The following is a 14927-nucleotide window of genomic DNA, read 5'->3' as shown; positions in this document are numbered from 1 at the left end:
TGGTGGATATTTACACGCTTTTCTCTCTTTGATCTTCTTAAACTCTTTTATGAAACGACAATTACAACATAGTATTAGTTATAGAAAAATCTTAAAAGTTTTAGATTTCCCATTGGAAAATATGTATTCTTTTAGTATTAGAAAATGAAATAAATAATTAAGTCCGACAGCAATGTAAAGTCCGATGTCGGTGGTATGTATATGGTCATAGAAAATAACGTACATTAATTTTGCTTAAGCAACTCATTTCTAATCGAGTTCTACCATCACCAAATGAAAAAAAATAAATAGTACTCCCTCTCTTTCAAAATATAGGATTTCAAAATATAGGATGTTTTAACTAAAGCACATATATTAAAAAATTTTTACTTTTAACAAGTTCAACCAATCAGAAACAATATTGCATAATATAAAATATTAAATTAATCCAAAAGTTGCATAAAAACTTAAAAACATTCTATATTATGAAACAACAAATTTTTCTAAAACATCTTATATTTTAAAACGGAGAAAATATTGTTTAAGCGTATATATTAAAGATGCTGTCAAGTCATATCGTGACAATTGGCGTTTACTTAATTTCCAATATAATTATATCAATCGATGTTACACGATTTGATATAAATAGCAATCGTTTTCGAATAGCAAACATGAATGAGATTGATCTAGATTTTGTGACCGAACATCATCATCTTTATATTAATGTATTATATATATTCGCTTCGCTGATATGATATAAATATAATGCTGTGTGTTTAATTTTTGTTATTTAAAAAAAAAATAAACAACCTGTACTTAACTTCACTTCTACACGTGTACGAGTTTTAGATTTATAACAAAATGAAAAAAGAATACATTGTTTTCTAAAACTAGGCGGCGAGATCATTGCTTAAAGCTTTATTAAACTGCCGGTGCTACTAGACATCTATGGTTAGTCACTTTCACATGTTTAATGAATTAAACTTTTACAACCAAATAAAGTTTTAAAACTCGTCAAAAACAAACATGAAAAAAAAATTGTTGATAGGTTGCAAATAAATTATAAGTTGGATAAAACCATTTCAAATTTTCATTTTTTGTTTTGTTTTTTGGATAAAACCATTTACGACTATTCGTTGGTGTTGTTAATGTTTTTTTCTTTTTCTTTTTTAAAAGCATATTTATATTGATTTTAAATATGGAGATACGTTAAGGATTTTTGTTGGTTTGTTTGTTTTGTATTTTTATTAGAGAGACTCTTGAAAATTTATTAAAATATCTAGCTTATTTCAAATCTCATAAACCGAATAACACAAAATTGAATTTTTATTTTAAAACTCTTAATTAAAGAAAATGTGTTTTTTAAAAAGGAAAATCCAATTTTCAGACCATATTCTACTAATGGTTGCTTTTTAGAAAAAGTTGAAAATGTATCTATTTATGTTTGTTACTTGGTTCATGACGAAACATATTAATTTCTTCTTATGCATACATCCATTTGTTTCCTATAAATACCCTAAATCCGTTTTTCACCCCAAAACAAAATACAAAAAAATAAAAATAATACTCATCAACCTTTTATTCTCTCAAAATCATACATTATGTTTCTTATAAATATACACATGTTTTCGAAGTTTCGAATATCATAATGCTGAAGATGATAATTCATTCGGCTCTGGACCAGGTTTATACCATACTTCAATCCAAATCAAGGTAACAAGGCTAGCTTAAGTATATTTTCATCTAATATTTTGTTCTGGACCTTTTTAACGTTTAAACAATAAACATATTACACTTCCACAAACTTTTATTTTTAATATATACTAGTATTATATATGGGATTGACAAAATGACAACTGTGAGCACTGAATGAATATAGTTGGTCCATCTATTTATATAGTTAATTTATTAGACATACTGTAGGCCTATTTTTAAATTTATTTTGCCGAATATTCATTTTTTAATTTGGATTTCTCTTTGACATTGCTGTCACAAAACGAGAGATCCACAAGTCTAGTATATGCTCTTTTTGAACAATTCTAATTTTATTTTTATCATATAACCGACACAATATCAATTTTGCCCTATTTACTCTCTGTTAGAGAATTAATTTGATTTATTTTTCAACAAGAAAATATAAAGGCAAATAGAGAAGCCGTGATGATAAATTCCAGTAAAAAATATTGTTTCCGAGTTCTCTTTCAGGAAGAGAATAAATAAATATTATCATCAATTTCTTTTATGAAACTTTTAAGTTAAAAAAGTAACAGTAATCAACATGAAACCAAAAACTGCATGAGTTGGTTAACTACAATTTTTAATGGCTTGAATTCATTTTGTCAATTTGCACCTAAAAAAAAATAAAAAAATTGTCAGTTAAATTTTGTTTTGTTTTCTCTGATCATTAACTTTTTAAAATGATTGGGTTAATTCCGATCAGAACATACAATGGTCTGTTTTACACATATTTTTTTAATTTGTTCGATAAAATTGGGCAGTTAACTTGTGGATTAGTTTTTGCTTAATGACATAATTAGTTTTGAGGCAAAGGTCTTGCCAATGTGGTTTAGATATAACAGAAACTTTGTTAATTTAACTTCCAAATATTTTAGTTTATCCCACTGTGAAAATAAAACTTATTAAATAGGTTTAATGTATTTGGTCAACCAAATTTCGTTCCATTAAAATCTAAATCCAAAATACATACATAGTCCGTATATATAACATTTTCTTAGTTTATTTTTTTTAATAAAGGTCTACTTTGGCTATGTATTAGATTTATTAAAAAAAATTAATAATATTATAAATTTACAATACTAGTACGTATTAAAAAAAAAAATCTATATAAATGAAAGTTTTTTGCCGACAAAAAAGAGAAAACCTAAAGAGACTGCCCTTTTTAATTTTATTTTATTTTTCCCCAACACCGATCATCATCTCTCCCCTATATCTCCGACGTCCTTCATCTTCATTCTCCGGTCAACACCCCGACCACGTTTTTGACTGAGAGTCTCACGCCAAAAAAAAAAAACAAAAAACATTCACCACGAGTATTTTATTTTCATCCTGCAATTTCGAGAGAGTGGTGTATTAAAGGATTCGATCGCCATTGCTGATTTTTCAAAACCTTCCTACCCTCTCTTTCATTTATTCCTTTAACTTGAAGAAGTGTGAGCTTCGTTCAATTGAGATCTTCTTCTGGGTCGTTGCTGAGAGAGCTTTAAAGAGTTGTCCTTTAATTAAAAAATAACTTGAGATTCCTTCTTCTCTTATTTTTTTAATTGAAGCAAGATCTGGGGTTTAGTCAGGTTGAAGATCGTGGCTTTACTTTAAAAAAAAAAAAAAAATCTGGGTTTCTCGAGGTGTGATTATTAATACACACTGTGTTTGTGTGGAGATTACATTTTCTCTGAGTGTTATTAGCAGTCATTATTAAAAAAAACTTAAGCATTTGTTTATTGCTTTTAATTTTCCTTTAAGTTGAAGAAGAAGCTGTGGTTTAGTTTTAACGACCCTGCTTTTAAGTGTTCGATGAAATTCCTCTGAGAGTTTTTTTGGGAACTGTGAGAGTTTGGGGTTGGTGGAGCGGTGATTTAGAGAATTAAAAAAAAAAAATGTGTAAAATGGAGAAGTTTCTTTACCACAGGAAACTTTGGGAGATGAATGTTAAGCTTTTAGGTGAGAGCAAAGTTGAGAAACTCAAGAACTCTTTTGTTTCGAGGCCTCGTATGAGCTTATGGATGATTCGTGCTGTTACTGTCTTGTTGCTTTGGAGCTGTTTCGTTCATTTGATGGCTTTGGGTGAGATGTGGGGACCTAGATTGTTTAAAGGTTGGCCTTCTTGTTTCAATCACAATGCTTTGCCTTTGTCTTCTCCTCCCGTGGATATGACGTCTCTCCCCACTAAAATTGCCCTTCCTCCTAAAAGTAAGTTTCTTTAAGCCAAGATTTGTGTGATTATTGGTGAAATTTTTGTGGTTGAATTGAATAATGGAAACTGATCTTTTTGTTTTCTTCCTTCTTAGGGGTATATGTGAACAATGGTTATCTTATGGTTTCCTGCAATGGAGGACTCAATCAAATGCGAGCAGCGGTAAGATGAGAACCAAAACCATTGGAATTTTGCTTCTCTTTTGCAAAAAAAGATTCATCTTTTAGTAAATATGATTTAGTTAACTTTGTTTTTGGTCTGCTTTTTACAGATATGTGATATGGTAACTGTTGCAAGATACATGAATGTCACACTGATTGTGCCGGAGCTTGACAAGACCTCCTTCTGGAACGATCCAAGGTAGGTGATATATATGTCTCTTCATCACTCTCACTTTGAAGCTTCTTTGTGAACTCTATTTTTCTTATTATGTTTTCTTCCTCGGGGCAGTGAGTTTAAAGATATATTCGATTTGGATCACTTCATAAGTTCGTTAAGAGATGAAGTTCGGATACTCAAAGAGTTGCCTCCAAGGCTTAAGAAAAGGGTTGAGCTTGGAGTGTACCACGAAATGCCTCCTATTAGTTGGTCAAACATGTCTTACTACCAAAATCAGGTTAGTTTTCTAAGTCTGTTCTTTTGGTTAGACGTTAGTCCTCACTTTTCTTTATATACCCAAACCATTTTACTAATTTTTCAAACTTAAACATATATTTGGAAACAGATTCTTCCACTGGTGAAGAAACATAAGGTCTTACATCTGAACAGAACGGATACTCGACTTGCTAATAATGAACTGCCTGTGGAGGTTCAGAAGCTGAGGTGCCGAGTAAATTTCAACGGGCTTAAGTTTACTCCTCAGATTGAGGAATTGGGTAGACGAGTAGTCAAGATTCTGAGAGAGAAAGGTCCCTTTCTCGTCCTGCATCTCAGATATGAAATGGACATGTTAGCTTTTTCCGGTTGCTCACATGGTTGCAACCCTGAGGAAGAAGAAGAACTAACAAGAATGAGGTACATAAAAAACCCCGAAAAATCTTCTTGCTTTTTTGTTCTGACTTTTGATGGATATATTGATCTGAATTATCTTCGTCTGGCAGATATGCTTATCCATGGTGGAAAGAGAAAGTTATCAACTCTGAGCTAAAGAGAAAAGATGGCCTTTGCCCTTTAACTCCTGAGGAAACTGCTCTCACGTTGACCGCGTTGGGTATTGACCGAAATGTTCAAATTTACATAGCTGCTGGAGAAATCTATGGTGGTCAAAGGCGGATGAAGGCTTTAACAGATGCTTTTCCAAATGTGGTAAGTAGTCATTTCATTTTTTTGAACTTTTTCCAAACTTATATTTTCCATTGACTCCATTATCATTCTTAACTCAGGTCCGGAAAGAAACCCTACTCGAACCCTCTGATCTGGATTTTTGCCGGAACCATTCATCTCAAATGGCGGCACTTGATTACTTAGTGGCTCTTGAGAGTGATATATTTGTTCCAACTAACGATGGCAACATGGCAAGAGTCGTTGAAGGTCATCGCAGGTGAACAATCGTTGATCTATCTTCTTCTTCTTTCTTCCCATATTTATCATCCCGAGGCTAACACCAACTTTTTCAGATTCTTGGGGTTCAAGAAAACAATTCAGCTGAATAGGAAGTTCCTAGTTAAGCTGATAGATGAGTATACTGAAGGATTGTTGAGTTGGGATGTATTTTCATCCTCGGTGAAGGCGTTTCACTCTTCTCGAATGGGAAGCCCAAAGAGACGATTAGTGATTCCCAATAGACCAAAGGAAGAAGACTACTTCTATGCCAACCCGCATGAATGTTTGCAGCTGTTAGATGAACCATTGAGAGTCATTTGAGGGATGTGACTTCACCACTGGGGAGAGAACAGCTGAAATATCGGGTCAAAAGCTCTAATTTACTACAGTCTGAAAGATGAATTTACAGTGAGTTTTACAGATTTAAGTTATTTAGGGTTCTTGCTGCAGAGATTTCTGAAAGAGCTCCCATGGATGAACCAGAAGAAATGATTATTGAAGCTTACATTGTAAAGTTTGGCATCCATGGCCTTGCCAGTTTTGTTAGCTAAATAAAAAGTGCCATTTTGTGTAATTAAACCTTGGTTACAATTAAAGATATATATATATATATATATATCAGGTTATTTTATACTCTCTTTTGATCCAAATATGTTTTACATGAATTTTTTTCAATATCTAGCAACTAGCAAGTGTTTACTATACAATGAAAAACATATTCTAATGAAGGAAAAATTCAGATAAATCAAATAACCAATAACAAACAAAGAAGATACATTACTCCACTTCTTGAGTTTGGATGATCAATTAAATTTTTAAGATGTTTTTTTTTGGTATTCAGCTACTGAAAATACAGTTCATGTTTCTTTTTGTCAACTTTAAATTATAAAATTGTGACTACTATATACACTGGTTAGTATAAATAAGATCACTAATTGTTCACCTACTTATTCAGTATGCTCCACTACCTAAACACTTAGGAGTGGAACCCGCCCCTATTATATTGGTTACTAGTACAAGATCACTAAATTTATCACCTATTTTTATGTGCTGAAAACTACTTTGGGTTCAAAAGTTCAAAGCCAACCAAAACACTTCAATTTTTGCAATCATTTTAAGAAGTAATAACTGATAACAAATGGAAAATGGCCCTGACTCACTATCCCATTATGTCTTACTTTAAGGAAATCAAACCATATTATACATCTCGAGAAAATACCCATTATTTTTAAGAGCTGAATATATTTACTAGTTTCTTTCAAGTGTATTCGAGTGATCCAAGAGAGAAAAATAACTATTCTAGTCATAATTATACAAGTGATCCAAGAAATATTCAAGCTTTTGAATTTATCAACGGGTGATCCAAGAAATTCCATTTCACTAATCAAAGTTCGTAGAGGTTCTTGATCTTATCGATACCAAAGTAACCAAACTCATTAGAATTATTTACAAGATACTTTTACTTTCTCTCATCTGTATATATATTTCAGTATATGAGTATATCGTTTGTACTAAATGAAATTACATCATTATTAGAAGTTATGTGACATGATGTTATAGCCGTTTCGATATGTGTCTCCATAGCTATAGTTTTTGTTTTTTTGTCAACAACTCCTTTTAATTGCATATTGATTAGAATTAATATTGTTGGATCCACCGAGACACATTGCTTTCGCAGCACAACAAGTACACATAAAGTGGATGAAGATATACTTCTTAATTAATGGGTTTAAAAAATAGGTGACTTTTTTTTTTTCTCAAGTTTTTGTGAACTTGATCATTTGTTTTTACAAGGTTAAGTTTTCTGTAATTCCGGTTTTGGATTTCTGAATTCCCTTTTAGATCTTTGGTAATGATTTTTCGGATTGAAATGTACACAATATAAAAAGTAACCTAGTACTCAGAAATGAAGAACAATACATATATTTAGTTAAAAGAGTTTTTGAAAAAACACAACCTCAATTCTCAAAAACTCTTCTCTTTTTTTCTTTTCTTTTTTTTTTGCAGAAGAGGAAATCTCTATTTTTGAGACTCATGTGGTGGTAATATGTACAAAAAAAATTCCTCACTAAAGAGTTAAATTGTTATTGTATGGTTCCTATCTTGATGATCCTCTTCTTTAACACCAGCCAATAACCCTAACTCAACATGCTGATCCTTAATCCTGCTCATAACTCTTGACAGATCTTCCTCATAACCAACACCAAACGATGAAGACATTGTGTCCTGTCTTCTTCCTCTAGACCGACTTTGTTTGATCTTTAGTATGAACTGTGTCACTTCTCCAATAGATGGTCTTTTTCTAGGTGTCTTATGCACACACCTGTTTGCAATCTTCGCCAGTAACCTCACTTCTTCAATGCTTGCATTGCCCGCTAGTTTCTGATCCAGTATCTCGTCGATACCATCTGGACTCATTGAAGCCTGCTCATCAAGAAAACATAATCAATGATCACAGAGTCGCTCACTGAGTTTTGGTTTGATTCGGTTTACTTTTTAACTTACCAGGTTGATGTATTCCATCAGATTCTGTTGGGGATGGATTGCAGTAATGAGCTCAAGAATGATGACACCAAAACTGTATATGTCGCTCTTCATCGTGTATTTATTAGTTGAAATGTACGTTGGATCCATGTATCCGTGAGTACCCTTCAATCCAGAAGTCATTCTATCCAAAACCATCTCTTTGGACAATCCGAAATCCGCAACCTATACCAACAACCAAATTTTTAAAGATTTAACCAAACAGTTTTGAGTAAGCGTATCAGATATTTTTGCTCTCTCACCTTAGCTCTCATGGAGTGATCTAACAATATGTTTGCTGACTTAAGATCACGGTGAATAACTGGCGGCACTGCCCCTTCGTGAAGGTATTCAATTCCGTGGGAGATGTCAAGAGCGATTTGAAGCCGCTCTTCCCAATTCAAGACTTGCATCTCTTCACCTGAAAAGCAAAGTAGAAAGATCTTATGAAACAAACACTAGAGTGATAAATTTCTTGCTGCGACTTATACCGGTAGAAGAAATCAAAAGACAACTCACCACCATACAAAAGATTCTCCAAACTTCCATTACTCATGAACTCATAGATCAACATCCGGTGATTTTTATCGACACAGTATCCTATCAAGTTCACAAGATTCCGGTGATGCAGCCTCCCAAGTAAAGATACCTGGAAACAAGAACCCCAAACACTGCTCTGTTATCTCCAATATAAATGGACCATGGAAATGAACAGGATCGGTACACTTACCTCGGTTTGAAACTCTTTATCTCCTTGACTTGAGTTAGAGGCATGAACTTTCGCTGCAGCTAATCCTCCATTAGGCATAACCGCTTTGTACACAGGACCAAAAGATCCTTGTCCTAGAACGGTTGTGAAATTTTGTGTTGCTTTCTGAATATCCCTAAAGAACTTTCAGACCATAAGCTACTACAACCGAATATCAAATTTCATGCAAACTCAAGCATTGGACAGAACACTCACTTGTAGTGATATCTAGGTATGCCGGATGCAGATACAGTGAGATCTTTGTTATGGTTGTTCCACCATGGCTGATGTTGAGTGGGTGCTGCGTTCTCAGGAAGCTGTACTGATGCTGTATTTGAGCTATCATCAGAGATTACTACGCCTCTTTTAGCAGTGTGAACAGGTAGAGTCGGGGTCTTCTGTTCATTAGCGCATCGCCTAAGGTGAGAGTGGTGCTTATACCATTTTATGGCAAAGAACAAGATCAGAGCGAGCAGGAGACCAAGTGCAAGACCAACCGAAATGCCAATCACTACTAAATCACTTCTATTCACCATTTTGATATCATTTCACAAACCATAAGGAAAATTGAACTGAAAGATGTTTTCTTCTGTTTCTGACAAAACTTTCCTGCAAAAAAATTTTCCAGTTAAGGTTTTGCATCATGAAGCAGTATACACTTTATTACTAGACATATAATTAAAACTCATTTAAGATGATCATCATGTAGACATTGTATATAAACTCTAAACTAGCTAACCAAAGTTACAAACATAGCCAAAATAGGTAAACGCTAACTGAAGCTTATACAACAGACGAGAACAAGCAACAAGAACTTTTTAAAACATGACATATACTAAACTCACAATCATAACTGAATTAACTCAATAACAGAAGCTTCTCATAAATCAAATGTTTACTACTTCCAAAAGTGACAATGAGCATATAAAAATTCAATTTTTCTTTCCTTCAAATTCTAAGTGATCATCTTCTCTGTAAACTAGATCGAGATCCATGCTAAATGAAAAAGATCCCACTTTTTTTCCTTTTCTAGAGTTAACACCCAATAAAAATCAGAACTTGTTTGATTCTCACAGATTCAAAGCCCCCCAAAAAATACAAATTGTTTCTCTAAAATTACTGTACTCAGAGAAAATTCAAGAACTTTCAATATTTCCTGTCAACTGCATAGGTCAAAATCTACTGGGTTCGATCAAAATCGTGAAAAAAGCCTTTTTACCTACCAAAACATTGGAAAATCAAAATCATAAGAGCAGCAAAAAGCCATCATTGAACATTTTTAACACTTACCTAAGAGCCAAAAGAAAGCGAAAGAGCAAAGAAGATCTAGGGTTTTGATCTGTGCAACATTTAGTGTTGTCTTCTTCCGCTAAGAAACAAAGTCAATCTACATGCGGAGACCTCGTCCATAAAAGTAAAACTGATGAACAAGAGAACAGAGCAAAGTGCAGCACTTTAACTTTTTTTTTTTTTTTTTTTTTTTTATTAATCCTATTTATTCACAAAGAATATATGTTGGCAAAGCTAAAAGAATAAGAAAACGCGTTTAGTTAAATCATTTTATTCTGAAAATGAAATTTTATATAATTATTAGTTTCTTCTAGTAGGCTTAATGAATGGGTGCTTTTATAGCATTACAAAAATTAAGTCCCTAATCAATTGTACAACAACAAAATCAAGGGGAATTGGGTTGTATGACCAAAAAAAATTCTATAATTTAATAACTAACTATACTAACTATGTATTGATTATATACTCTATATTATATGTATAATACCAATTTTTACCCCTTCACTATCTTTCATCACCACCACCATCTTCTGACCACTGGCCATCGCCACCACCTCCGGCGTCACCACCATCGGCCACCACCTCCGACAGTTCTTCGGCGGCCACCACCTCTTTACCATTATCATCACTAGGGTTCTCAATGTACTATCCCTTAGGGTTTAGATTTCTTCCAACCACTATCGTCGGACCACCGCCGGAGACTGCCGGAGACCGCTGGAGAACCGCCGGAGAAACGCCGGAAAACCACCGAAAAACCACCGGACCACCGCCGGAAAACCGCCGGGCCACCGCCGGACCGCTACCGGACCACCGTCAACCACCACCGCCGGCCATCACCTTCACCCTTACCCTTAAACCAAAAAACCCAAAATAGTAATTTACCCTACCCTTGATCATACTTTTCTAATTTTTTTGAATAGATGGTTATATTATTCTATAGTTTTTTTTTTTTGGCTACTCAGCTAATTCACCCCAAAATCAACCATAATTCAAGAACAATAAAAATCTTACTAGTTTTGTGAAATGGTGTACTAATTATCTTACATTCACATTTTACCCTTTAAGCAGACAATAGTTAATCATAAATTATAGTCTCTACATTATATATAATATACTTTTTTTTTGGGTTTAGGTGAATGATTTGAACTTTTGAAGCATGGCCCAAAGATACACAATAAAAATAAAAGTTGGACATCAAGTTGGTGTGCGCAAAATGATATAGAATAATTGAGTTTTCTTATTTAATAGTATTAGTTCACAATTGATGACTTGACCAAATCCATCCAGCTTGAGCTTGGTTTGGTTTAATCTTCTCCCTTCAAATATTTCCAAAACAGTTAGAGAGTTATGTCATATATACATTTTTTTTTTTCATAACAAATATACTCATGGGGAATGTAATTCGAAGTAAGGGCTACTTCCATGAAATATTAACAACCATATATATACTTTATCTTCCATTCTATTCATATAGAATTACTAAGTCGAATATGCGAAATTCGAAATTTTTAAATATATATATCTCTCAAAAATGAGAAAACTTTTCAAAAATTAAAAGACAATACAAGCACTCTTTTAGTTTATGTATATAAGTAAATATTCAGCATTACATGATACGTCCATTTTATGATTTTAACAAACTTATATTAAACAGAACTGAAGGAACATAATAGGTAACAAACAAGGGTCAATTAATGACCATTAGGCAAGCCATTGTGAACCGGAGTTCTTTTCCTTGGCTTCACCGGTGAAGGATATTCGTGCTTCATCAGATGATCGACCTCTCTCTCTAAATGATCTCTCCATATTGAATCTTCCAACGATCTTGCTACATTTTTGGTTTCAATCGGTTCCAGAGCTGTTAACTGCCAAAAAAAAAATATATAGACCAAAGTAAGAAGATTATATTGGCTAATACCCCAATACTAGTGTTCAAGAAAGCGGTTTAGGCGGCCGTCTAGGCGCCGTCTAGGCGCTAGGCGCTCAGTAGACGCCTAGATGACCGCCTAAACCGCTTAAAATTACATTAATTTAATTTTAATATTTATTTTTGATTTTTAACTATATAGATTTAAATTATTAAGTTTTATATTTGTATACGTAATTATAAATGTTTATATGTTGTTAATATAACTTAAATAAATGTATTTTTGTTAATTTTGTTTATAATTTATAATTTTTTTTATTTTTCTAACATATATTTGTACATAATTTTATATATATAATGTTTTATGTTGTAAACGCCTAAACCGCCTAAAAACCGTCTAGGCCCCGATTAGGCGTTCTAGGCGCTAGGCGCTANTCAGTAGACGCCTAGATGACCGCCTAAACCGCTTAAAATTACATTAATTTAATTTTAATATTTATTTTTGATTTTTAACTATATAGATTTAAATTATTAAGTTTTATATTTGTATACGTAATTATAAATGTTTATATGTTGTTAATATAACTTAAATAAATGTATTTTTGTTAATTTTGTTTATAATTTATAATTTTTTTTATTTTTCTAACATATATTTGTACATAATTTTATATATATAATGTTTTATGTTGTAAACGCCTAAACCGCCTAAAAACCGTCTAGGCCCCGATTAGACGTTTTAGGCGCTAGGCGTTGGGTCACCGCCCAGATACCGCCTAGCGCTTTCTTGAACACTGCCCAATACTAATGATGATTCATTTTTAAAAGTATCCCAATCCGGATAAGCTGAATCAACCCAATTCAAACAACAAGAAAAGAGAATAACTGATGTAAAAAAGAAAAATGTTAACTAAATAATTTTTGTTCAAACATAAAACCAAATGTTAATTTAGTTCAAGCTTTCGATTACCTTCCGTCCCATCGAGAGATCTCCATTACTCGATCCACCTACATATGAATATATAATTATATTTGTCTTAAAATAAAAATCGTAACTCATTTACATATATATTTTAAACTTTTATCCTAAAATTATAGTTTTATAGGATGATGGATCTTATGCGAATACAACATTTACATACCTAGAAAAGTCGTTTAGTCGCTGTAAATAAATATATGTGTCTCTTGTGCACATTACATATATGCAAGTACGAAGAGAAGAGCATATGTATGCTATAGAATTTTATATTGTCAAGCTAGAATATTAGAATTAGAATCATGCAAGTAAATATGTATATTAGTATATGTATGATCATCATCATCAACATCATATGGCCGTCAAAATATAATGAGTAGATGTAGATTCAAACCTCGAGGCCTTTGAAGAAGAAGAAGAAGAATGATGAAGAAAACCCCTAAAACGATGGTCGTTAACTTCAGACTTGTTTGCTTCATATTATATCGTTGGTCGATGGTCGATCGTTTGTATTCGTTTCTTTTGTAAAGTATGTATCAGTTATTCAACGTTTGGCGTTAAGGATTGATGTTATACAAAGATAAGGGCTTTGTGATGTTCTGGTTGTGTTAAAACAAGAGGCTAGCTAGGGTTTTCCGACAAAAAGAAAAGATACTTCTCCTTGGTAATTGCAAAGGAGGTTAATTAATTAAAGAAGTATTTATTGAGAAACTAAAAACGAAAATACTACTACAAATTAATTAACGTCATTCAGATTTCAGATAATTGTTTTGGAAAAACTGAAACGAGTCTTGTTTCATTGGCGATGATTATGCTTGTAGTCGGTATATTTGAAATGTTAATCAGTAGGGTTAATATATATTCATAAGTTTCGAAGATAATCTCAATCTTTAAAATGGAAAATAGAAAGCATAATTATTTGATCGACTGAAAACTAATAAAATTGGTTGATTACGGTTTCTGAACAAGTCTTTTTCTTTTTCAAACCCCCAAAAGATCCCTTTCAAGTTTCAATCATCGATTTGCTAAATGATATGCCTTGGTGGTCCATTTTATAATCAAATGTATTATAAATTATTCCTATACTTAACATCGAAGTTGATATATTCTTTTTGAGACACGAGGACGAGTTCTCCGATTCTGGTCCTCCTTGAAAACCTTCACAAATTCAACAATTTGTATTTTAATTAACACCATGTGTTTTCAAATAATACTCTACTACTCCCTCTGTCTCAGGAAGATTGATGTTTGGAGACTTTCACACATATTAAGAAAATTTTTAGTTTTTTTTTGTAAATTAAGTTATAATTACTTTTTTTGGTAGATAGAGAAAATATAAACCAATAACAATTCAAAAATTTAAATATTTTAAATTAGTTCTTGAAGTTTACAAAACATCAATCTTTGTGGGACAAAAATATATCCCAAAACATCAATCTTTGTGAGACAGAGGGAGTATTAATTATCTGTATTTGAAAAACTAATAATAATCCCAAATGATATCAACTTCTAATGAAACATAAATGGATCATGGAAATTTCACTAAACCCAATGACTCAGGCCCCATAACAGCCCCATTATACCAATTAGATCCATAAACTATGAAACGGTTTTGAGTTTTGACACATACAATGATACAAATACAAATGATGTGAAAACCATCATTACATACGTAACCATCATTACATACGTAACCATCATTACATACGTGACAGAACCGTTGTCAATTGTATTTTTCTATCAGAATGCAGAAGCCAGAAGCTATGAGCAGACCATCAATGACTAGAATACAGATATACAAAAAGGGAGGTTTAGGGGTAAGCTCCTCCAAAAAGCTGTCTCCATAGAAAAGAAGAAGAAAATAGTAGGAAATTAAAAGAAGCAGTAAATGAAAAAAGAACAAATCTTTTTTTGGAGCAGTAACAGTTAACCACTACACTCCATGAGATCATTTACCACGACCAGTTCCTCCTCTGAACCCATACACGGTCTCATATGTCACCTAAATCATGTCTCTCTTTCTCTCTCTATGATCTTTACCTGTATGTATATATATAACCCGGTTTTGATACAC

General features: G+C 32.7%; 3 protein-coding genes across 4 annotated transcripts; 1 reads left to right on the top strand and 2 right to left on the bottom strand.

Annotated features, from left to right (window-relative positions):
* Positions 1500 to 6088, top strand: LOC104769818 (uncharacterized protein At1g04910). 2 transcript variants are annotated; one of them, XM_010494118.2, is made up of 9 exons: positions 1500 to 1692; positions 3626 to 3906; positions 4005 to 4072; positions 4182 to 4270; positions 4361 to 4526; positions 4635 to 4924; positions 5011 to 5215; positions 5293 to 5450; positions 5527 to 6088. In XM_010494118.2, the coding sequence occupies exons 1-9, from the start codon at positions 1628 to 1630 to the stop codon at positions 5771 to 5773; spliced, it is 1569 nt and encodes a 522-aa protein (XP_010492420.1). In that variant the 5' UTR covers positions 1500 to 1627; the 3' UTR covers positions 5774 to 6088. The 2 variants fall into 2 exon arrangements, with proteins under 2 accessions (XP_010492420.1, XP_010492421.1); XM_010494119.2 differs by lacking the exon at positions 1500 to 1692 and having other exon boundaries at positions 2860 to 3906.
* On the bottom strand, positions 7333 to 10202 carry LOC104769817 (calcium/calmodulin-regulated receptor-like kinase 2). Its single transcript, XM_010494115.1, has 7 exons — positions 10014 to 10202; positions 8940 to 9332; positions 8706 to 8859; positions 8495 to 8624; positions 8239 to 8396; positions 7958 to 8161; positions 7333 to 7876 (listed from the first exon to the last, which is right to left on the bottom strand). Exons 2-7 carry the CDS (start codon positions 9257 to 9259, stop codon positions 7529 to 7531), a joined length of 1314 nt encoding a protein of 437 aa, XP_010492417.1. The 5' UTR covers positions 9260 to 9332; positions 10014 to 10202; the 3' UTR covers positions 7333 to 7528.
* LOC104769816 lies at positions 11571 to 13493 on the bottom strand. Its single transcript, XM_010494114.2, has 3 exons — positions 13248 to 13493; positions 12848 to 12885; positions 11571 to 11878 (listed from the first exon to the last, which is right to left on the bottom strand). The coding sequence occupies exons 1-3, from the start codon at positions 13330 to 13332 to the stop codon at positions 11705 to 11707; spliced, it is 297 nt and encodes a 98-aa protein (XP_010492416.1). The 5' UTR covers positions 13333 to 13493; the 3' UTR covers positions 11571 to 11704.

The sequence above is a fragment of the Camelina sativa genome, chromosome 20, assembly GCF_000633955.1.
Source record: "Camelina sativa cultivar DH55 chromosome 20, Cs, whole genome shotgun sequence".
Taxonomy (NCBI): Eukaryota; Viridiplantae; Streptophyta; class Magnoliopsida; order Brassicales; family Brassicaceae; genus Camelina; species Camelina sativa.
This window is presented reverse-complemented; position numbering and strand designations above follow the sequence as displayed.